Genomic DNA, 25,014 nt, shown 5'->3' with positions numbered 1-25,014 from the left:
TTTCTATACTATCAAGTAGTTAAGGAAATGCCCATTTAGAGAAACAGCATCAGTATTTCACTCTCCTGAAGGAGGGGAAAGGACTGAAAATAAAATGGGACTTTCCATTCTTATTAAACAGCAAAGCAAAACCAGTAATTAATGTGCTATTTGCATTTTTTTTGCAGTATTGAATTAGATGCCTTTATGCTCTAATGCTCTGTTTTGATAAACTGGGTGGTTTAAATCTTTACATAACACTTATATTTCAATATTTAACAGCAAATTGAAAAAAAGTAAAAATGTATCTGACAAAACCCAGATGAAGCTTTTTTTCCACATCCCCTAAAAGCACAGTAGTATGACTGAACAAGCAACAACAGATACAGGCTTAAGACACCACACCTCCCTCAGAAAAGTCTTTTATGACTTTAAGGTTCCTCTGCCTTATCATAATGTAAAGCTATTCACAACTGTAGAAGGTATACTAGAAGTAAATTCCCCTTCTGGAAAATAAACAGCCAGCTTTACAGTAAGGTTCACTCTTCTGTGTACTTCCAGGCTTTCGAGTTGCCCAACACTTACTAGTACAGCAATTACACACTACTAGTAGGTAACAAAAAAAGTTTTTCATCTGTTACATAAGGAACATGACACTAGCCAGAAGCTAAGGAAAAAAGAAAACGTGTTTAAGTTTGTTGCCTGTAACTTTTGGGATGTTCATTTTTTTTTTAAATGGGGGTTCATTGTGTTAAAGCATTAATTCAGTACTTGGGGTGGGAGACGAAAAACCAATAAAAACCTTTTGTCAGCAATACTGAGCTTGTGGGATGGACACACACACTCCAGAGGGCCAAGAGGCAGCTCTGCGAATCTGTACAGCCTAGTACTCCGTGAAGGGTAAGAGTTTACACCAGCAGCTCTCTGAAGGTAGCGGTCTGGAAATACTGTCTGTAACTATACTATGTCCTTAAGCACCAAAACAGCTCCACAGTGACAATGTGAGAACTCGGGGGGGGTGGGGGGGTGGCTCTACAGCCACTATTTGACTGATTTCACCTCTAGAAAAGCAATGCTTGCAGAGTTACTACAACCTCCACGTACTCTCTTAAAAAAATACAGATATCACTGGAGAAAGAATCTTGTTTGAAATAAGCATACTGTTTATTTTTTTTTTTTTAAACACAAAGCAGCTTTAAGTGATACCACCCTTTTATCACCTTGTCTTTTATTATTGACAAGATATATTTCCTAAACCCTTGGAATAATTTAACTGTAAAGGCAGGATGCTTTGGTTTGGTTTTTTGTTGTCCAGGGGGTGGGGGGTGGTTTGATTTGTTGGGGTTTTTTCCCCCAGAACCACACACTCCTTTCTTCCAAGCTTAACAAGAAATATGCAGGCAGATTGGTACTATTTTCAAAGCATAAGTTTATTGAACAACATAATTGACCAACTGAGTCTCAGGTTTTACCAAAATTTAAGTAGATTGCTATTACGCATAATTTTGCCACACTCCATTTTTCATTCACAAGATTTGACTTATGATTAAATTCTGAGGTTAGTTATTCCATCTTCCCGGCCACTCCACCACCATTTCTGGAGATTAAACTTCAGCTTTATTCCTTCCCAAAGTTTTTTCTTCCCCGTCTTGTCTTACTTCACTGTCCCAACACAAACACAACTGCAAGATTGTAGAAGGACCTTCCAGACTAGTTTTAAAAATGCTTATTGACACAAAATCTTTAGGATCTATGTATAAAGCAGGAAGACAAGCATAAAACGACAAAGAAAACATTCTCTTTCAGAAGCATACGCATTTCAGTCTATTTAACTGGACACACACAGACCAACATTTTTCAGAGGAATATCATGAAGTTTGATTAGCTGAGTGCACGAAGTTGCACTAGCCAAGTTCTGCACTGTTTTAGACAGTGACAAATACTTATGTAAGGTTGTAAATATTACACCAAAATGATGCAGGTATCAGTGTATACACTGGATATAGCTCTGGAAATGCAGTCTGAGCACACTCAGGGAAGTATCAGAAGGGACATTTTATTGACAGCCTGCGTATGGCTGCACAGCTTGGGATACAGCTGTGGTTTCTGTACCTTTAGTAGTGGTGCCTGAGCTGAGAAAGAGACAGATGGCAATTCACATCATACTGGGTTCAGCTCCTCATCTTCCAGGTATGGAACAGCTGTCATCTTTTTGATCCCTGTCACTGGTCCCCACAATGCCAGTACCACCATCAGCATTGTAAGCTTTCCACTGAGCTCCACAGGGATAGTGCCACAGAGAGCTCTAGCAAGCCCAGCATGAGGCCAGCCAGGTTCCCGATCTTCAGCTGGTCAGTCTTCCTATCTCACCCCCTTGTAAGGAGTTATTCTGCACAAGAGCAATTATGGTTATCAATAAAGTTGGGCTTGTGCTTGCACTATCAGACAACAACAGTGAAGATCCATCTTGTTGTAATCTCTAAAGAGAATAATATTATTATGGTAAAACTTTAGGGTTTTAATTGCTGATGGAAACTATCTAGCTTTGTCTCACAGAAGTGTAAACACTCACTCATTAACCTTACAGCTATAGACACGGTTATAGTCTGATACACAGACCTACCAAGATTTCAGTATCTAGGTCAGTGCAACAATTCATTTTTTTTTAAAAAGAAACACTTCTCCACTGAAGAGTTTTGATATCCATGTTCTGGTAACTGGTTTCATTTCTGGTTTAACTGAAAGGGAATCTGATTCCAACAGCTTCCCATAAATATTTGAGTCCTTCAAGCTGCAAGCACTGAATTGCAAGTTTAAATGGTAAAATTATTTTAGCAGTTAGACCTTTATTTCTTTTTTCTAAAGGAATGCAATAAGCTATTTGAAGACACTTCTATTGTCCTTCCATGCTGTTAGAAATCCTGCTAAGCACAAGAACATGTTTTAAAAGTTAACTCCTTCAACTGCATATTACTAGCAGAAAGTTCACATGCCTATTTCGAAATATCAAAAAGCTTATCTGTGTGAACAGACACCAGGCCCATTTCTTTCTGTACCCTCAGCTTCCATCAAGCAGATGGGAGACCAGCGACACGCACCAAAAAACTATTTTCCTCTTTTTTTTTTTTCCTTCTTTTCTTAAAGCCTGAAGTCTTGAACTATATTGTCATAGCCTAGCCTGTAACCAAGGCTTCTCTGTCCATCCTGAAGACATCTCAGTACAACACACAAAATACTTGCTTTGTTTGGTACTGGATGCTTTTTATTTATTAATGCCCAACAACAGTGGCACTTTTGTGGGGTAGGAAAGGGTCACACCACTGTATGCCCAGCTAATAAATCATCATCCCAGCAACGTGCTATTGCAGCTGCAAGTAAATCCTAAAAACAGTACATAGCAAGCAAGGCATAGAACAAATACAGACACCTCAACAACATGTAGGGCTACCTGTCTTTAACATCAGAGTAGCAAATTAAAAGGCAGCATACCTTAGCTCTAGGTTCTCCTGGACTGAGAGAAAAAATTCTAAGACAGTCTTCACAACACTGCAAGGTGGTTTAGTTGAATTTCACTTTCAAGACCATTCAACTTCAGTGTTAGGAATCAGAATGCCCGAAATATGCAGACTTTCAAGTTGTAGGAAGGAAGAACCACCTCTTTCACATAGCAACCACCAGAGGATCTGAAGCCAGACTCTGCCGGAACGTCAGTACGCCGCGTACTGATTCTGCTCTGCAGTAAGCTGAGTGCAGGAAAACAGCCTATGACACTACCTCAATGTCTCTGACTACTCAGAAGTGGGGTTGGTTTTCAAAATGAATGGCTTTGTCCAACTGCCACAGAAATTCCATCCTCCCAAAAACGTCACCGCTTATGGGATGTCTGCCACAAAGCACAGACACAAGGTGCAAGTTTTCAGTAGCAAGCTAAGGGCTAGTCTAACACCTGGCTGGAAATTAACATGTAACCAAGGGATGAGAAAAACACTGCTACAGTAGAATTGACAGTTTTCTGTAGGTACCTCCTGACATTAAGAAATGTAATCCTGCTTTCTGTGATGACGTAAATGTCAATCAAACCTCAGATTTGTTTCACACTGTATCTATTTATATGAAACTGTTAGTTTCCAGGGTCAGATACTCCAACAGGACATATTATCCTGCAAGACAGGACCTACAAAGCTCTGTGTTGTAACACATTACACTATGGAAAACTATTCACAGGAAGCACTGGGAATCCAAAGTGAGGATTCTTTCCCTTCTTCTATGACCTTCATACTAAATGAAAACCCCTCCCAAAACATCTGAGGCAATCAGCGCAAACCATAACTTCAATGCAGTTTGATATGTATTCTATTTGTCTATTCTAACAGACAAGCTCACATTGCTGCAGTTTTGCTGTTAGTACAATACAGTCCCTATTGCTAGCGTCTCCTTACATAAACCAGTTCTTTGTGATGACCAGTTTAAACCAGTGCTGAGTAAATCTGTTATTCTATTACATTTAATGTAGAATGAGAACTACATAGTTTCAAGAAGTCTCAGGTCTGCCTCCATGTCTTGAACAAAACCTGCCTTTTCATTTCATCATGGAAGAAATGTAAAGACTTCGAGTATCTTCCACTAGGCATCTCTGTTTAGAAATTGAACAGATCTACGTATTTTGTTAGCTAACTTTGAAGCGTGCTTCTGCAGCACTAATTCTACAGAATATGCTTCTATGAAAAAGTGCTTTTAGATTTTCCGACAATAGCTAAGTTGTTGCTTAAGCTGCTGAATTGAAAACTGAAACCAGTTGCTCTCACATGGAGTTCTTATAGTTTTAACCACATCTGAAATTTAACAGAGGAAGTTTTCCAGAAAGAAAATAAAAAGGCTTGATTTTTACTCATGGGACTAACTCCCACTAAGCACTCATCAGTACATGATGTTAATGTGTATCACCTGCTTTTTTCCTAACAATCCGTACCTTAAACAAAGGAACAAAAGTTTCCCTATGTTTCTTTGCAAGCACACCTCAGGTATTTGAAGCATTAGGGAAAGGAACAAGTGCTTTATGAATACTCCTATGACATGTCATAAAACTGCAAATGTGACACTGCTCACATTAAAGCAAAAACAAAGATGCAATCAGTTTCATGAACACATCGCTAGATTGCTAAAGCATGTAAATATTTCATACAAAACTTTTGGAGTTCTCATCTGTTTACACACAGGCCTTTCCACACAGTCCCCCTGCTGACTCACCACTCCCCACCACCATCAACCACAAGAAACTTGTGATGAACATCTTAACGTGCTGTAAGGCCTTGTATCAGAGCTCTTCATTTGCTGGAGTAAACTAGCTCTTGTCAACTTCATCATAGCCTTGGCTCACCCCAGGGCACAGAGGACTGATCCCAAGAGTCATGCTTTGCTTCAACCATTGTTTCTTGCTTAGGTTTTCTCTCTCTCTGTATTATAAACTTACCATTTACCTGGCTGCAGAAATCTATCAGATCTCCAGTTAAAAATAGAATAGTTAGATAGCACTTGCCAGTGACTTGAACTACTGTTAGTGCGACTACTGAAATGTAAAACAAGATGTTATCAGTTAATCAAGGAGGTAAGCTGAGCTCACTGACGATAAGTAAAGGGTTACTTACTGTATCACAAGACAGCATCAGTCTTCATCTCAGAAGTCTGGCCAGCTGACTACAGCTACAGCATCAGAGTACCACATCTTACTGAGATCATCAAATTGAAAAGCAAACAAAAAACTCAGAAGGCTAACGTAACATTTTGCTTTCTTTCAGATCCATATACAGGATACATCAGCACTAAAGTTCCTTTTTGTACAAAGGCTGAAAGACTACCATACATATCTATTTGAAGTCCTGGTAAATCTACTCACATCTCAAAGCCTATAGAAGAAATAAAAGGCTTCGTAAATCAAGTCATAAGACTCTGCCTTAATCATTCTCCAGATGAACACAAGGACTTATTGTTAGTCAACTACAAATGTTCACCTCAAAAGTTTAAGAGGAGGAGTTTAGCAGGGCAGATTTGAAAAGGACACATTTCATTCTTCTGAGTACAAAGTTATAATTTCTCTATATCTGACTGACTTAAATAATAAAATTCTGGTAATGAAGGACCACATATAATCATAAAACTTAAAAAGACAGTGGAACCACTGCCAGAAGCAAGAACCAAGCTATCATCCACACAAAAGAAATTCAGACTTTAGCAGGATCACATCAACACAGACAGACATCAAAGTAGCAACAGAACTGCTGTTCAAGAGGAGAGCTGGAGACGCTGAGAGCAGTCAGTACCCTTCTTGCAACATATAAGTCTATTCTAAAACTCCATGATTCAAGACTGCCTGGATTAACAGTTTCTAAACTATCCACGTGCTAGGGACAAAGGCAAGTTTGCCTCCCACCTTTCCCTAAGACACTCACACTTCCTTCTCAACATGGACCTTGCTGCCTTCCTTCCCCTCTCCTGTTTCCACATTTGGCTATGTCAAAGTTTGTTTATTCAGAGGCTGATGAAGCACCGCAGTTTTAACCAGTGGGGAATGTTGTAGTTCTGAGCCAAGAACCTGTCTAGAAGCGCAAGAAAAAATTGCAAAGATTTCAGTTCTGGTTGCAGATTAGAAGGATGGTTATGGCTTAAAAGCTTCGGTTTAAGCTTTTTTTATCAGAGAAACTGCTTTCTTCAAAGTGATTCTGCACTGGTCAAGACTTCACAGAGTTTTTCCTGGTTTGTTTCTGAAGTAAGACTTAATGGCAATTTCAAGTCTTCTTCTTAGAGACTTCCTAAGTCTCTGCTTAGGTTTGAAAGCTGCAGAAGTTGCCAGTTTCCAGAGTGCATTCTGTCCCTACTCATGTTGCAGTATTATAATAATGATCAGTCAAGTATCAGCAGTTCAAACAAAAAGCCTTCTGATTTTGTTGTTTTCCATTAAGTATTGTTTCTATTCTGAGTAAAGCTGAAATTAAATATGGCTGCTATTCATGTTTGCCAATAGCTTATGCCAAAATAAGCTGAGACTGAATGACATCAGCAGCGATGTACATGTTTGGGAAGCTTGTTTCAAGTTGCAGAGCTACACTATTACCAGAAAAAAAAACATCTCTGCCATAGCGAGATTAAGCATCTACTTCTTCAGAGGAATGTGTCACAAGTAACCTTACCCAAACTAAGGGTCTCATTCACGCTGATATATTACACTAATGCCAACAGGACTAGAACAGTATATTGCTGTCTGTTTTCAGATCTAGTAAGGACTTTTCTGTGTCTTTTCCCTTTGAGAGACTCAAGACATCTTTGAAGTTAACTAGTCCCACAGACAGAGAGACCAGGCTTTAAGATGCAGGGGTTCTTAAAAACACACACAGGAAACATTTCCTTTTTATTCTTAAGGACTGTTTTGAAAAGAGATTTTAAGGCAGTTTTGCTCTAACTACTTCCTTTAAGTATTTTTTGGTATACACAACTGATTTCTTTGATCAAGCCCTTTGTATTCTCTCCCCCACACTTCTTCCCAGTTGGATCACAGCAAATGCATGTGTATTAATGTTTTATCTTCTGAAGCAACTGTCATGTTTTTGCTGTTTTTGTTGGCTCTTAGTGACTCAGAGTGAAACCAGCTTCCTATTAAAAAAATTAACACTTCTGAAGCTGGTTGTCTGTTCTTCAAGCTCCGTTATTGGGATCCTTGTTAATTATTCATGAAAAATAACTGACAAGTTTTATTAAAAAGCAACTCCAAAACAAACACGCAAGCTGTATAGTTGTTCTGCATTTATGGACAACTCAAATGTCTTATTTGCTAGTTTTTATTTCATTCTGGATGCTAACCAAACCAGTTAAAAATGAAAAAAGTTGAATGTCTACACAGGCCAGAAGTCAACGGTGAGTTTCACAATGCAGTGCTAGAGTTCTGATCTCCAAACAAAACCCACCTTGGAAAGCATTCTCACTTGCTGTTGCCCAGAACATGCTCTTCTCAACTTTCCAGTGTTAAAGAATCAGACTTCACAGAGACACACACATGCCAAAATCTCACCTATACTTCAGATTTTAGGAGGACTTGCAGCATTAAGGAGTTTGTCTCTTCTTAGGGGTAAGGACAGAACAGTGTCTCAGAGGAAAATTGTCCCTAAGCAGGCCACAGCCAGCAGACATCAGCTAAGCCCTGGGCAGGCTGATAAGATATTTCCTGAAATTAGAATATGTCATATGGAAGTTTGTCCAGCAGTTAGGCAGACAGATAACCATGCTTTGGGCTACTGAAATCCAAACAAAAAGTTCACCACCTCAGATCAAATTAGCAAAAATACATTTGCATACTGTGAATGAGATCTGAAATACTGCTGCTCTGTTCTTATTTTTGTTATAAATAATTGCTAGTCTCAAACCACTACCGTTATCCCTACTGGTATATTACAAGGAGACACAACAGAACACCCATCATTGCCATGCAGAACAACTAGATAATCCGAGCATTCAAATTCAGTGGAACAGATCTTCTCTCTTCATGAATGATCTCAACCACTTTTGCCCTTATCTAGTGGTGGCTAGGTTTTGGGGGGGGGTTTGCTTTGTTTTTTTGGGGGGGATTGTTTTTGGTTTTACTTCCTCTGTTGCAAGAATGCAGTATATTACTCACTGCTACTCAGGCCCCCCTTGTGCAAAAAGTAACTAAAGATGAATTGAATAGGTAGAACAAGCCCACTTCTCCTGGAAATATATGCTTAACACTGTAGCAAAGCTATTTACTGATAAATCAGTTTATTACTCCCAGATAGGCAATCCAAGTAGCATCTACATTTCAGAGGAAGAAGTGGCCCTAGCTTAAACTTCTAGTAAGCTCTTTTATGAACTTCTCCAATAAAATCCACTGGCTTCTAAAATAAAACTAGAAGGTAGATTTGATAAAAGTCTAAGGAACACCAAGAGTTCTCCCCACGCCAAGCTGAAGCAGGATCTGACAGCCTGGCGTGACATATCTCTTTTTAGCATCAGTAAATTATACGTGGGAGCAAAGACAATAGTAAAAAAGCACTGACCATATGTTATCGCCTGATCTGTGGAACATGGTTCACTGAAATTGTCTAGAACTACTGGACAGGACTGCCTGGATGCAGTACTGCATGGATGCCTGAGGACTGTTCAGGCTAGAGAAGAGAAGGCTCAGGGTGGATGTCAATCTATATAAATACCTGAAGGGAAGGTGCAAAGACAACACAGCCAGGCTCCTCTCAGTGGTGCCCATTTACAGTCCCAGAGGCAATGGGCACAAACTGAAACACAGGAGGTTCCCTCTGAACATCAATAAACACTTTTTTTACTATGAGGGTGACTAAGCACTGGCACAGGTTGCCTAGAGAGGTTGTAAAGTACCCATCCTTGGATGTACTCAAAAGCCATCTGGACACAGTCCTGGGCAACCAGCTCTAGGTGGCCCTGTCTGAGCAGAGGGGTTGGACCAGAGGACCTCCAGAGGTCCCTGCCAAGCTCAACTATTTCCATTTTTTTTATCCTGTGAGATTACAGTTTAGCCCTTAGCCTGAAATGTGGTTTCAGATGGAAGAGAATACTGGTCAGATAAAACTAGATTTCTGCTATCCATAGGCACAGATGCAACTGTCCAAAGTTTCAAGACGTCTTAAAGGCTCAGCCAGCTCATTTTCATCTCAATTTGATTTGTCTGACCTTGCAGCAAAGTGTTTCACTGGAACAATAGACAATCCAATTTGCACGCACAGCACAGAATGTTTCCACAATTGATAATCTTGTGGGCATTTCCAGAAAGGTACCAGCTACTGACATATATGGATTATCACACTACCTAGAGGAGCTATACCATGATCTCGACAACTTAAGATTATTCCGCACCACAGTGGTAAAATGCCTGTGTATGGCTGTGCCCCGTTAGTTCATGCCTATCTGTTCAAACCCTACCCTCCAAGTTCCTGCAGATGTTTCCAGACAAGGCAAGAGTAGTTTTCTTTTCCCTACCCTTTCTCTCACTATAGCTTTTGACTCAAAAAATAGCAACACTATTAAATTATGAGATTAATAGGAAACTGTATTTCTAGTCACGGGCCAAATATCTGAATGAGCTTATGTTGTGGAAGCAGCGTAGTTTTGTCAGCAGAAAACTCCCGCTGCCAGATGAAAAAGTTTACAGTCTGCTTCTGCGACAAAACTATTCTCTTCTAAACTAAGGAACACCCCTATGGTATGATGTACACTGCAGACTTCCTTCAAATAGGCATGCGTTAAAGCCATTCTCAAAATCTCCTAGTGTACCCGTGGATCCAAGAGTTACCACACTGATGTCCAAGTTTTAAAATTAATAATGTAGCAGTGACAAGCATTAGAGGAGGGAAAACATTCCTATTCAAAACCACTGATAAGTCTACATTTACCTTACAAGTGGCTTAACATCGAGCTATGCAAACAGAGTAAGCGCATCACAGGTGTCAATTCCCAAATGCATTCCATGAAGATGACATACTCAGATGAGGGTTATTCTTACATCAGAACTGGACATCCTCTTATACTGGACTCTTCAGGATATTCACAACAAATGGATATGCTTTATTCATAAGAGGCCTTCTATCTTACCACTCCACTCCTCTGCAGCAACATTCAGCTCAGCTTTTTACTATAAATGGAGCATCATTTGTTTTGTGCGTGCTGATCAACTATCCTTATAGGATTATCACAGGCCTGCATTTCCCCCATTTGTACATAACACTGAATACATTTAAAGTATATTATTGTTGCATTTAAAAGGGGGTGATGTTAAGAACCATACAAGCACTCTGGAGAAAGAGGTTACTAGCGTTCCTTGATGACCAGGCCTGGCATGTACCCTCAAGGAAAACTGTAATATTAGTGATTAATTTTCAGTACAAATACTTTCTAAGCACAGCCCATTTACTAATTCTGGTGATAACCTCAGTGACTCAGCAGCCAGCATTACACTGATGCATTTCTTTACGGGACAGCACAACAAGCAGAGATAACACGGTCCTGAATATTAATATTAAAACAAAAAAGCTTTTAAAGTCACTGGCTGCGTGGAGGAGAGATAGAGGCCATCAAGTACATGTTCGGTTCATGAGATTAAAAATCAGACAAGAGGTCAAATTCCACAATGGCTTACCTCTATTACAAAATGGTATCAGCTCTGAAGAGTTATTCAATAAACAAAGTAAAAAAAAATAGTTTTGGATGAAAAGCCCTGACTGTGGCCAAGTGAAGTGGAAAAAAAAAAATAGATAACACACCCTCATACTAGTACTGTCTAAACAGGAGATCATCCATTTTATTCTTCATAGCTAGAAGACCCCTATATTTCATGTAACCAGAAGTGACTAAAATACAACAACTAAAAAGACAGCAAAGAACAGCAGAGAAGTAAGTTTAGATTGAGTCAACATGCTTTATTCAAGGAAAGGCTAACACAACTGCACATGGACAGCCTACTAAGCCATAAAGGCAATAGATCTGAAGTCATTGACATTTAAGGAAGTCAAATAAAACACACCAAAAATCCCACCACATGGTGAATTTAAGATGATTTGACAACAGTTCGGTCAAGCCTTAAGTTACTTTTGCTACTCAGAGACAATGCATTAAATAACATCATACAAAATGTATGGGTAAAAAAAAATTAAATAACTTATCTCCCTCAAAAGCAAGTGTTAATATCCAATACTGGACAGACTAAATGAAGTTTGTTTTACATGTGTAGACATAATTTTTTTAATTATTATTCTAAGAAACTAGCTTTTAACAGCTTTACAAGGAAAAACGGCATTATAAAACCCCTAAGTTTAAAAAAAGAAAGGTCAAGAAGGAAAAATATATCTCCAGTGAATTAGTAAATGTGTGTGACTGCAGTTACAGAGCTCAGCATTCTGATGTTTTATGCAGCTGGGAGACAGACCGCTCAGCCAAACTGCCACTGCAGTCATGTATCTCAGACACTAGCATGCAAAAATCCCTGCGAACAAAGTTAACAAGTATGGTGCTATGTGCAGAGGTTCAGCCTTAAATCCCGGGTTTTGCTGCTTCAGTTTTTTCCTGAAATGTTAACAGACCTTAAGTGACAATACACTGGCTGTCTGGGAGCTAGCGAATTTTAGAACTCTGCTGTTCATCCATTCTTACAAAACACATCAGATAGATATTAAGCAAGAACACTGAAAACGTCCTGATCAGCTTTGCATGCCATTATGAAATCACAATGAAACTAGAAGAATAAAAGTATGTACCCTTCCCACTCCAATTTGTTTTCCAAGCATGAAGAAAAAAAAAAAAAAAAAAAAAGAGAGCAATACCTTCATAGCAGTAAGTAGCAAAAGAAAATTTCCACATTATGTATTTTTTTGTTCCTCTATTAGCTTAGAGACAGCAGCACTGTTTTTCAAATAGTAATTCTGTTTTCTATTAACATAATTTTTATCTGAGAAGCTTACTATAACAAGTACTATTCTATTAAACTTGGTTGCTGCTTGATCTTTCCCCCCTACAGCCTCATCTAAGCCCCTTTTCTCCATGTTTTTGCATTAAAAAGTAAAATCCCCCAACAAGTTGTAGACAACCTCAGAAGTAAACCTCAGAATGGGAGCTGCAGAAACACAGTGAGAAGGAGTCTCATTTCAAACTAATATGTTTTTACACTCTGTTTCCCCAGAGGCCCATAAATGGATTCCAAGTTAGTTTACATAAGGCTGCTTAACAACTGCCAAGAAAAAAAACACACCTACAAGCCAAGCTTTGAAAAGTATTAATCCACTCTGGAAAGTGCAAGAACAGGTTAGCAGTGTGATTCAAATTGGGCAATACAGTACTGAGTGGAGAATGCCTTCAGACAAGTTGTGTGACCAGCTTTCATGTAGGCTTGTAGAGCTCCAAGTCAGCAGCAGTTTCACTGTTGCTAGATATTAGCACATAACTTCGAATATAATCTACTGGCAACCATATCACCAGCTACAAGGAAAACTGTTAACTTCTGAAGTACACACTCTTAAGGAAAAAAAAATAACAATAACACAAAAACCAAACCCCAAAAGTTGGGACCCTGCTGTGCTAAAAAGACCAGTAGCATTCATCTTTTGCCCTACAGTAACATCCAAGTGTCATTGTGTCAGCCAGGACCGTCTACCATTCAGAAGCCTTCTGTATACAGTACTTAACCAAGGATCTTATCGACTGCTTCAAAATTTAAGTATTCTGTCAACACACAATACCCTTTAATAAAAGAAAAGCAGTAATACTTACTTATTTTTCCCCTGAATGGAATCCCAGTACTTGTTATTTTAACAAGCTTCTGTCTAAGCTGCTGCTTAGCTTCTCTGCCCACTCTGGTGACCTATTCAGTCTTGGCTGCTCTAGGAAAGTCTTTCAAAAAAAGTTATGTTCTTTAACTCCCCTATTTCCTAGACACTTTGGACTCACTAAACTGCTTCCTTTACATAGTGCTGATAAGGACAGTGTCTTCACAGACATGTAGTTCGTTTTCTATCTGCAAGCCTGCAGTACAGTGGCAGAAAGAAAATGCTTCCAGAGCAAGAACACTATGCCATCTGCAAACATTTAATTATCAAGTTCTTCTGATTTGAATAGCTTCTCTTTAGAGCTTTAGTACATATGAAAGACACATGCATATACAGGACCCAAAAATGAGCACAGCAAGAATCATCAAGGCATGACTAGACCTGCCACCATTCTAGTAGGAGAAACCACCTGCCAAATGATTTTCCTGTCGGTAGCTTTGTTCTCCCACATGCCATGCATATACATGACCCGTAACGCATTATATTTCATGCTCTTCTGTGTAAGGGAAAAATACCAATCTTTACCTGGGCACCTGTTTGAGCACAGAGAACCTTCCAATGAACTTGTTACTTTCAAACAAGATTAAAGGTGCACTAGGTATTTCTAGGACACTTCTACTCATTTGGAGGGGAGGGGAAGAAATAGGGACAAGTCAGAAATGCATACAGCCAGCACAGGTTTTCTTGGTGCAGACACACTTTTAGTTTCTCAACAATTATCAATGATGAGTGCAATTATCAGCTGTTGGAAAACACTCTCCTTTCCCCAAGTTTGCAAGTTGAACAGTGTTTCAGTTGTTTGGGGCATTGCCTACAGGCCTTGACACACTGAGGTCTCACCTTGATTTCCACTATTTCAAGCAAGAGCTGCAGAACAGAATTGACAACAGAATTGCTCTGTTGTGCTCCAATGATTGAAAGAAAGCAAAAAAAAAAATAAAACCCAACACCAAAAACCAACCAGAAAAGGCTGTCATCTGTTTCTAAGCTCAAGGAGAAAAGAGCAGAGAAACACAGGTACTGGTGCCATGATTGAGGGGCTAAAGACTCTATGGTTCTAGGTCTAGTACAACAGTCAGCCATGACACCATCCCCAGACCTAACTTTGAAATCACAAAATTAACCTCTTTCTTAGCTTCCCTGATTTTGAGTCCCTCATCCCTCTTCATCTCTCCCTCCCACACACCGAAGGCTCCCTAGACCTTACAGAGATTAGCATAGCTGACTGCATTGCCAGGTGGCAGAAAAAAGGACTGCTGATGGACTCCAGGATTTTTCTAGACAGATTTGCCCAGGGTGCCCATATCAATAGTTTTCCCTTGACTGCAGGGTGTCATCACTGCTCCCCTCACCTCCACATGGAAACGTAACAAAAAGTCTTATTAAGGTGTCACCTGGACACAGTTTACAGGCACCTTCTTCATTCACAATCCAGTAAGGTAGTAGGTCTAAGTTTAACAGCCACACATGTCTCCCAGACCACAAACCAGACACATATTAAAAGACAATTATTTGTATCCCAAAGAGCATGCATGCATTCATTCACAAGAACACACACAGCCACATCTAACCCTCGGACATTCAATTACATTTCCAAAAATTATGAAACAAATTAAGGCAGTACACCGAACTCCTAGAGATTAATATTTGCTAGTTGAACTGCATGCATTTTTTTATTTATAGTACATCAGTTATATATGCAAGAGATAATCTCTACCATGGCGTAACCTAACTAAACTCAAGGACTATGACCCACAGCATTTTGACCTTAAAGTTTCTCTAAAAGTGACAAGCTTAATTTGTTACGACAGATTCCCTAGTTGAGTATAGAACCCATTTAAAACAAGAAATGAAGAAACCTTTCCTGAATCCCTTGTCTCATTTGCTGAGGTTTTTCATCAGCTTGTAAACAAATGCCCTTTTCAAAAACACACACACCCCCCACAAAAAAAAAAAAAAGGAAGGAATGACACTAGCTACAAAGTAAGAAGATCAGACTACAAATGAAGTCAGTTTACAATTGTTATTTGTTCTAAACTCATGCAATGTGAGCTTTTAATTTACTGTTAAATATAACCTTTGATAGTAAAAGTGAAACTTAGAAGAGCCAGTATACTCATCAGCATGCTTTATCTAGCATTAGTTAATGAAGAAGCAAGTTTAAAACAAAAATAAAGCTGATTCCTTTAAAGAGTACCTTTCATACAGCTTCAGTGCTGGCAGCTCAAGTACTGGAGATAAATGTCAAACTCAGCCAGAAAATCTAGCAGAGATAATAGCGTGCAAGAAACCTTGTGTTAAACTTCTCCTACAACTATATAAAAATACTAAAATCCAACTGCTCTTGGAATGCAGGTTCTGGTATCTGCTAGACATAGTACAAGGGAAGTCCTGGTTTGCAACAATACTTACTAACCTTGTGCCAAAGTCACTGCAGAAAACGTTTCGAGTGGTACGATCTCCGACACAAACGCCTCAATAAATGTTCACATTAAAGCAATCGAATTATCTTCCTTTTTCCCCCTCACATGTTTTAACTGTTCGGCAAGAAGTATCTGCGCTCATCTCCGCCTGACTCTGAAGGGTTCATCCCAATGTCAAGAGAAAAAGCCACCCAACCACACGGAAAAGCCAAACCCGGTCCCCCGCGCGCAGCACCTACCGCGGACCCGGAGTCGTGCGGCGGCAGCAGCGGCAGGAGGTGCCGGGGCGCGCAGCGCGGCGGGCGGCCCCTTCACCTTGCACCAGGGCGCGCAGCGCGGCGCGGCGCAGGGCAGGGCCGGGCAGGGCGGGGGGTGGCGCCCGCCGCGCAGCCCGCGCCCCGCCAGGGCCGGCGGGTCCCGCCGAGCGCGGGGCACGGAGAAGGGGCGGAGGAGGCCGACCCGAAATAGCGGGGCGGGCCCGCTCCCAGCCCGGCTAAAAATGGCCCGACAGGCCGAGCGCTGCCGCCCCGCCCCGCCGCCGGGGCCGGGCCATCCGCCCGCCGCTCATGGGCCGCGGCGAGTCCCGCAGCCCGCCGGGCCGCCCCGCACGGAGCCCCGCCGCAGTGGCCTATTTTTGGAAGCGCCGTCGCCGCTCCCCTCTGCGGCGTCGCAGCAGCTCCCGCCGAGCGGGGCGGCGAGGTCACGCCTTCTCCGGCACGGGTGGCGGCCAGCACGGCGCTGCGGGGACCCCGCTCCCGCAGCCGGCACCGCAGCGGGCCACAGCGCCCGCCCCCGGGCGAGGAACCCGGCCGCGCTGTCCCGCAGCCGCTCGCAAGCGTCCCCGCCGCCGCGGACAGCGGCGCTGGGGGAAGGAGCGGCACCGGACAGATGGAGCGTTCCCCGGTCACGCTCATGCACCATTTCTAAGGCAAGCGGAGGATGCTGGAGCTCGCCGTCTTTTTTTTTCCTCTTTAGTGCTGCATTAGCAGTTCCATTTGCAGGCTGCACGCTTACGCTACAGTTTACACAGCGCAGCAATGGGCAATGCTAAACAAAGAAGTTTTCTCTAAAAGACAAAGCATGTTCACTGGGGTTATCCTTACGGAAGCTAGCAGCCCAGCCTCCCCTCATTAGTCAAACAGTGGCTTCTGGTATGCTGACAATTTAAGTTATAGGGAAAAGAATTCTCCTTAAAGTGGCAAGATAAAAAAGGTACCAAGAAGCTTGAGAAAATGTTCGTCCTAGAGGGAACCAGATTTCACGGGACACATACACTACAACTGAAAGGTCTCACGGAGCAATTAATTCCTCTGTACTCACAGGAAGCCCCCGTAAGACAAGCTGCAGTCAAACAGTTGCCTGGAGACAACAGGACAGGCAGGAAAGAAGCTTTTCGACAACAGTTGCAGAGTTATCCTTCCTGAAGGTCATTCAGCAGTTTCAAGTCGACAGCAGCCAATTATTGCCAGAGCATTCACGGAAGTTGGTCCCAAACATTGACAACACCTAAGCCTTAACTTCATTATTGAGGATCATGATCAGAAGAGAAACAAACACTAAAGATATATAATTTTTTTTTTAGAGTACTTTACACAAGTGTTTTTATATTAGAGTTTGATACTTATCTACTTGGAAGGAATATTAAAGCATTTAATTGGGGTCCTATCACTTGTCAATACAGAACCCAATATATTGTTTTTGCGATGCCAGCAGAACTGCAGCCTAGAAATCAACACTGAATGGCAAAAAACAGGGCCTTTTCTTACAATGGACAACAAACCCAAATGCTGTGGGTTCAATAACAGTAATGCTCAAGGAACGTAACTTTTTGGAAAGGTTCAAGTCTTAGGAAGAGATTGCTGCTGTAATTTCCCTCATGAGCTTATGGCATCTTTAAAAGCCTATATTACATTCTGGAATTGCAATAGTTTTAAGTTTAAAAATATCAAGACGCAAAACTCTCCACAATCACATTGCCTTGTCATGACCAACTGATCTCACTAGCTATGGTGGAAATTTGAGTTCACACCTCAGCCTATCCCTCTGTGCCGAAACCTAGTGCTTCCAGATTAAAGTAAGGCCTCTACAACACCTACTGAGACTGTTCAAGTTCAAGTAAGGTGAAATTACAATTTCACCATATGTTTTGCCATATTCTACTCTGGAAAGCTATTTTAGTCTGGCTTGAAGCAAGATGCCAACACAGTTAAGGAATACTAACTAACACTATACACCCACTGTTGTAACAATTTCCCCCTCATCCACAAATGGAACTGTCAACTTTAATATTAGATTTTCTTAAAGAAAAAAACCCTCACTGTAAAAAAGCAATGCTTGTTCCACTCTGCCAGAGTTTGACTCAAGCAAGTCTAGAAGACTCGTGACTGAAGACAAGAAGAATTGGAAAGGAATGAGGGGAAAAAAAAAAAATGTATCTTAAACCAGCCCTAGACAATGGAGCCAGTGTTTGCAGCTCACTGTTAAAAGAACTGGAAGACTAACAGCACCAACACAAACCTCATTTTGAAACAGCTTACTGACGACAACAGAAGCCTAACTAAGCGATTACTGTTACTACAATACAGGAAGACAAGTTTATTCCACGGACTAAGGTATCTTTAAGAGGGGAGAGAAACACCAGATATCCTACCCCATAAATTAATCAGTTTGACATACATTCGCAAATTGAAGCATTTGCATGATGTTTAACACCATACATTTGTCACTGGGAAAGCCAAGTTCAATAGATAGCATTTGCACACCCACCAAGCACATGGTCTGAAAAACAAATTCAGAAGCAGTATTGTTCAACAATTCAGTTAGCCAGTACAAGAAAAAAAAAAATCTCAACATTTTAACCTTCAAATCAGCAAAGCAACTGCCTTATTGAATTCAAGCATTCAGTTTGAACCTTAGAAGCAGTAGTTTGTAAGAAAAATCTGTGTCTCTTCTGAACACTCAATAGTAAGATATCCTTTTGTAGAGGAACTTAGCTACTCTTTCTTTAAAAGCATGAGTTTTCATCACATTCAGCATGCAAAAGGACAGCTTACCAACAATATGAAGATCTATGTGTTTGCGCATTTATTTTTGTAACAGGTAAGCAGGGAACTAGCAAAATATACTAAGCCATTCAACCCTTTATAGACTCATGCAGCACAATACATACCCCTTCTTGCTTTGCAAATAGGTTGAGGCAGTCAGCCAGGGCCTCACATGTTTCCTGGGATACTTCAGAGACCACATCAACTTTTTGCAGGAGGGGAGAAGATATTCCTGAAAGCACAAAAGATTAGTAGCATTAGGGGGACACTGTAAATTGCAGGATTCTTTTAATTATTTTTTTCCTCCAAGTAATACAGGCATAACATTCATATCCTACAGGAAGGCTGGTGAACTGCAAGATCTGTGTGAGGAAACGGCAAGGAAAAGTAGCACCGAGGGAACATAAGTTCTTTCTTTTGCATTCTTTCCCTAGTACTGGTATAAATGGCACATGAATGGATCAAGTTTCTCTTTCAGCATGGCTTAGAAAACAGAGGTAGTAAGCTATGACAGCAACACACTGGAAAGTTACTAGCAACAATCTCCTTTTAACCACTTTCTAGATCTAAGAGCCTCAGAATTGCCAGCTGACAGAATTCAAATACAAAGGAAACTGCACTGGTTTAATGTAAGTGAGAAATGTAGCTCCTTTTGCCTTCTGCCACGGTATTACATAGAACAGAAAAAATTTTCCACAGTGCAGCTGGAGATTTAGGTTTGAAAAAATAGATGGAGACTTACAAGTGCACTGATCAATAAAAGGGGAAGGAAATCTTATTTTAGTGGACTCATCTTCTGGATAAGTAGCACTGCTTGCAGGGCAACAGTACCTCACATCCTGCCTTCTGTGACCATTTATAGCAGCAGCTACATGCCTAGAACCAGCAGAAAACCATGATAACCCAATCAGCCAGTAGAAGTTATTTAATATTTGAGTTCATCTTTGAAGATTTATGATGTGCAGCAACTCCTCAGAAGTCATGCAAACTATTCTCTCAGGAAGCATACTTGTTACAATTAAAATAAGGGTTCATTTAGAGGCCACAGACTCCAGGATCAGTTGACACCATTTAGTAACACAGGTGCTTCAAGTTGATGTCATAACAATATAGACTAAGTAGTCTGGCAGTGACAGTTCTTGAATATTTTGCAACTTATACTGCTCATGCAGGACAAGATACAGTACATATCCACACACTAATTGGTGTCTGATACCACATCTCACTACTGACTTAGGAATTAGGAGTCTCTACTTAGAGCAGCTATCAAGAACAGCTAGCACCTCTAGAAGAAGGGGCAGCACAGTGAGTCAGTACAGGTCCTAAGGTAGCCTTTTTTATTACTCAAAAGCTTTTAGGAGATGTTCCACATGGAAGAACATTTAACTCGAAATCTGCATTCTTCTGGAGCCAGGGGAGTCAAATACTTTAAAGATACCACATCAACCTAATGTGAGAACTGGGAGAGCTGCAGCAGTTCTCTCTGTTAAGACCCACAGAAGTTGCACATGAATGTGGAAACAGTTCACTGACCTGTCAAGTCACAAACATTCATTAGGATGAAAACAGGAACTTATGCCTGCTATTGGCCAAGACTAGCGGTTTCTAGGAAAGAGACAGTATCTGGTTTTGCTTTACTATGGGTTTTGGTTACTCAAGCTGTGTATTTCTTGAGAGTAGTGAGTATCCTCACTAGTTCTTCAGGTCAGCAATATGGGGTCAGAGAAGCTGCCCCTACATCTACCCAAGAGAAATTTTTCCACCTCATACTAATTTTCAAACTGCTTTTTTTGTCACTAATTCAGATTTTATTGTATTATTAATTACAAAGGCTTCCCAATAAAACACTCATATGTATTATAAAACCTTACTTTTCTTTGTGAAATAAAAATTCGGTAAGAATTCAGTTAGTGCAAGATATGTTAACATCATGCAGTAACTTACACAGTAGCATATGGAGAAAAAGCTGGGGTTAGACTCCTTTTGGGAGGCCACAGGGATGGAAAAGGAAGAATTTTTTTCCACCTGAAACTTGTTCTGTTACAGACTAGGATTTGTACAGATAAACAACTTGTTGTCTAGTTTGAGCTTCATAAATTTTAGTCACAATATGTAACTAGGACTCATGTTCACAAGGAACAACAGTTACATACTCTTACAGAACTCCTTAGTTTAGTACATGAGCAACTTGTGTACATGTTTCAGACATTAAATGAAACCGGTTATAAACTCTTAACAGCCTGATGCCTGTGCTATTTTTTGGCAGTTATGCTTCAAAAATCCAGGTACACATCGAGATTTATTATATAGAAATGAAGCCCAAGAAGTTCAAATCTGGCATAAAACTCACAGAAGTCTGTGGAATATATTCCATCACACCATGGCTCCAGTTCCTTGTATAGTTTTGTGATTTCACTTCACATCCTGTCTATCATGCCTCAGCTTTCATTGTATTTCTACTCACTACAAGTTTTTTTTTTGAGTAAGACAGCTAGCTCTTTGTAGCTGTCAGGGGACACTTATGCTCTGCAATAAGCTACCAACTATAGATTCTTTTTAAACCTTCAAAGCAAACCCCTATGTGATAGTACTCAGTAAGCACTGTATCTAATGGCAGTTTCACATTTGCAGCCACAGAAAGCTGCTTTCAATAAATGTACTTATTAGTCATTTCTCCAAATCTGAAATCTTAGTTCTTAGCAGTTACTATAATGTTACTTTATTTGAAGCTTTTTCAATGAGGAAGACAATCCTATATTTTCAAGCTCCTGAAAATTTAATTTCAGATTAAAGCACATGCTGCTTAAAAGAAAATAGTTGCCTGCTAACAAACTGCATTTTAGAAGAATAAGTTTTACCTTTTGCAGCATCCAAAGATTTAACCATTGCAAGGAAATCCGAAATCTCTTTACTGAGTCTTTGTTGGCATGCTTGTGCTTTCTGAAAGACAGCAAGGATAGCTAGTTCAGAAATGCCTTGTTCCGAGGGAAGTGTATGTTTATTCTCCATCAACTATATTGAAATGTTTAAATTTGGAGAGCATTAAAACTTAACAAAGATTCCCAGTGACAGATACATTAAATCTGAAAAAAATTACCTGAAGTCCCTCTAAAGTCACAGAAGCAAACAGAAGATTTATGCACATTATATGGCTGACCAGCTTTTGTTTAAATTAGCATAGCAAACCAAACACCAAAGGATGTTGGATGTACCACTTTTGCATTTCCTCCCCTTTTTTATTAAAAAGTTTGAAAACCCAGAAGAGCCAATGCTTGTTCTTTGACAAACCTGAGGCCAAAAGTAAACAAATGCATAGGTTAACTGATGTACAGCAAGTACAGTGACATGCAGGAATACACCCCAAGATCCTATTCCAAGCCTGCATTTGAACTTGGAGACAGTTATCTATTAGATAATACCATCTTCTTCCATAGGCTGCTGGGAACTGCCAGCACCAGCTACCTCCCGTCTCTGTTCTGCCACGAACCACTTCAAGTTCTTGTACCAAAAGGTATGGTACAAGCCACTTGGAGTTCAGTCTCATAAAGATTTTTGCATGGCAGTGTCAACTTTTCCTTAGAGTAAAAGCTTTTAGAAGTATACGTGTGGCAAAAAGCAAGAAACAGACTGAATGCTCTAATTATCAAGGAAGACTCATTTCCATTGCAGGTCTCTGCGATCACTGTACAACACATCTAACGTGACCTGAGGTTCATTTCTAAGCCATTCCATTGCCTGCTTTATAGAGGTAGAGATCGCTGAAGGGTATTTTTGTTATCCTGCAGTTTTGGTGTCACCAAATAGAGTACACAAGGCTCCCTCTCCTGGCTGAAAATCTCAAGCAACTGTCTACCTTGCAGTAAGTGCTGGTAAAACTGAAAACCACAGCCCTTTAGCTGTAGATTAACATAATTTTACACATAGTCCGAACAGGAGTACATGACAGTAAGCAGTACAAATACAAGCAGCACTTATGCATCCATGGGACAAAAGAATCATTAATTTTAGCTGAAAGTACACTAAAGCATTTCAACACACAACAATACTAAACTGCAACAGCCTAGATGCACGAGCCAAGTAAGTACTTGAGACATACTTTCAAAGTATCCTGTAGATCTGTAACAGATACTGTATCATCTTCCTCATCATCACTACTCAACTGTTCTTGTGTGCAGTAATGAGTGCTATAAGCAGAGTGGTCTTCTATTGCTTCCAGCCAACTCTGAACAAAAAAACCCAGAGTTAATACACATTTGAAAGGTCATCCCCAGAAGGCAACAGCATACATGCAAAAGAAAAAATCAAAATTTTCGATTGATGTGAGATATTAATTAGTAACATGAGACATCTTAATAAGCAGAAAATAAGATTATTAAAAATGGTTACCTGTATTGAAGATGAGATACTCTGTGGTCAGACTGTCACAGACTTATCTGATTAAACTTTAAGCACAAACATAACCCACCCCTCAGCCTACCCAAAGTCACACAGAAAAAAGTTGCACCAATTAAGAAAAGACTGTAGGGAATGTGTTCTGCATCTTTGGTTTTCCATTCAGACAGCAAGATCCCTGTGACAAAGTCTGCTGCCTTATGTGTGACAAACTGTTTACAAAACCGGAAGTGCTATCATAATTAAGAGGTAGATTATTTTCTTGTTCATTACATCAGAGTGGCAGAGTTTGGCAGGGACCTCTGGAGGTCATCTGGGCCAGCCCCCACCCCCACTCGCCCGCTTCAAGCGGGACCACCTAGAGCTGGTTGTCCAGGACCACATCCAGATGGCTTTTGAATATCTTCAAGAATAGAGACTCTACAGCACCTCTGGGCAACCTGTGTCAGTGCTCGGTCACCCTCACATTTTTTCTTATGTTCAGAGGGAATGTCCTGTGTTTCAGTTTGTGCCCATCGCCTCTGGTCCTGTCACCAGGCATCACTGGAAAGGGCCTGGCTCCATCCCTCTTTGCACCCTCCCTTCAGGTATTTACATATATTGATAAGATACCCCAGAGCCTCTCTCCTCTAGGCTCAGCAATCCCAGCACTGCCAGCCTTTCCTAGTATTAGAGATGCTCTTGTCCCTGTAATCATCTTAGTGGGGAGCCCAGAACTGGACGCAGTACTCCAGTTGCCTCCACCACTACTTCATCATGTTAGTACAGTTACAGAAGCACAATAGTAAATACACTACAAATAACCCTAAAAAAAAAAAGTTATGCTCTTGTTTCAGGCCCATCTTTTAAGAAAATATAATTAAGTCATCTAGGAGGATGGCTAAGAGTAGAACGTACCATTAAACACTTTTGTTTAGGATAACAAACGATGAAAGAAAGTGCAACAGAAGGAAGTTGCAATAGAAATTTACCACATGGAAAAGAAAAAGAGGTAGTTAGACTAAGAACATAATACAGGCACAGACCTAGAAAACAGGGTGGCAATAATTCTAAAAAACAGAATGACAATCTGTCCATTTTTGCTATTTAGTCCATAGTCATGCTACAAGATTCAGTATCTGCACTTACGTTACCAAGTCCTGGTGATCAAGATACTGAACCCACTGCTAATGCATTCACAGCAAGTAGTACGCAAATTATTCATTATGGAAATTAGATTTTAAAGTCTTTGATGGAGAGTCATTATTACCTCTCTAGTCTGAGAAGGAAGGCTATTTTTAGGAATCTTGAAACGATGAACAGTGTCATCAAAACATCTGACAGAAAAGAAGCAACTGTCTGTAGATTTTACCTAAAGCATTGTGGAGAAAACACAAAATTAGTATAATGAATTAGTAAGAAAAGAGAACACTTAGGAGTAACCAAGGAGGAGAATTACTTCCAAATCAGATGGTTTTGCTTCAGTTTTGACACAAAATAACTATTGTTTACAAAACCTGGTCAGAACAGTTTTGCAAAGTATGCTGTCTTGCATTTTACATCTTGAATGAGAATACAGAGGTTATGTCAAAATACTACATTTGCACCACTTGATTCAGACAAAAATCACAGCAATGGTGCAAGACCACCAATATTAAGGAATTTGTAGATACGGGAAAGTAAGAGTGACTTTTCATGTATTAAGCGTATATATAACTGTAGTTTAAAAGAACTTGTTGTGCCAATCCACTAGGACAGGTTTACTTCTAAAACAAAAAGTATTGAAATGATTCTAAATGCATTTTCCTTACACACTTCATCTTCCTTTGTATTATAAATGACACCTGG

At 40.3% G+C, this 25,014-nt stretch overlaps 1 protein-coding gene across 5 annotated transcripts in view; it reads right to left on the bottom strand.

Annotated features, from left to right (window-relative positions):
• OSBPL1A (oxysterol binding protein like 1A) overlaps window positions 1-25,014 on the bottom strand; it is a 78,467-nt gene that overhangs the window by 32,122 nt on the left and 21,331 nt on the right. For all 5 annotated transcript variants that reach the window (XM_056333583.1, XM_056333586.1, XM_056333585.1 and 2 more), the window contains 4 exons: window positions 24,437-24,538; window positions 22,892-23,017; window positions 21,654-21,735; window positions 18,921-19,027 (listed from right to left, as the gene is read on the bottom strand). In XM_056333583.1, the coding sequence (XP_056189558.1) occupies window positions 18,921-19,027; window positions 21,654-21,735; window positions 22,892-23,017; window positions 24,437-24,538 (417 nt within the window). The remainder of the gene's footprint in view (window positions 1-18,920; window positions 19,028-21,653; window positions 21,736-22,891; window positions 23,018-24,436; window positions 24,539-25,014) is intronic.

Source organism: Falco biarmicus, chromosome 3, assembly GCF_023638135.1.
Source record: "Falco biarmicus isolate bFalBia1 chromosome 3, bFalBia1.pri, whole genome shotgun sequence".
NCBI lineage: Eukaryota > Metazoa > Chordata > Aves > Falconiformes > Falconidae > Falco > Falco biarmicus.
The sequence above is the reverse complement of the archived record's forward strand: the minus strand, read 5'-3'. Positions and strand labels throughout refer to the sequence as shown.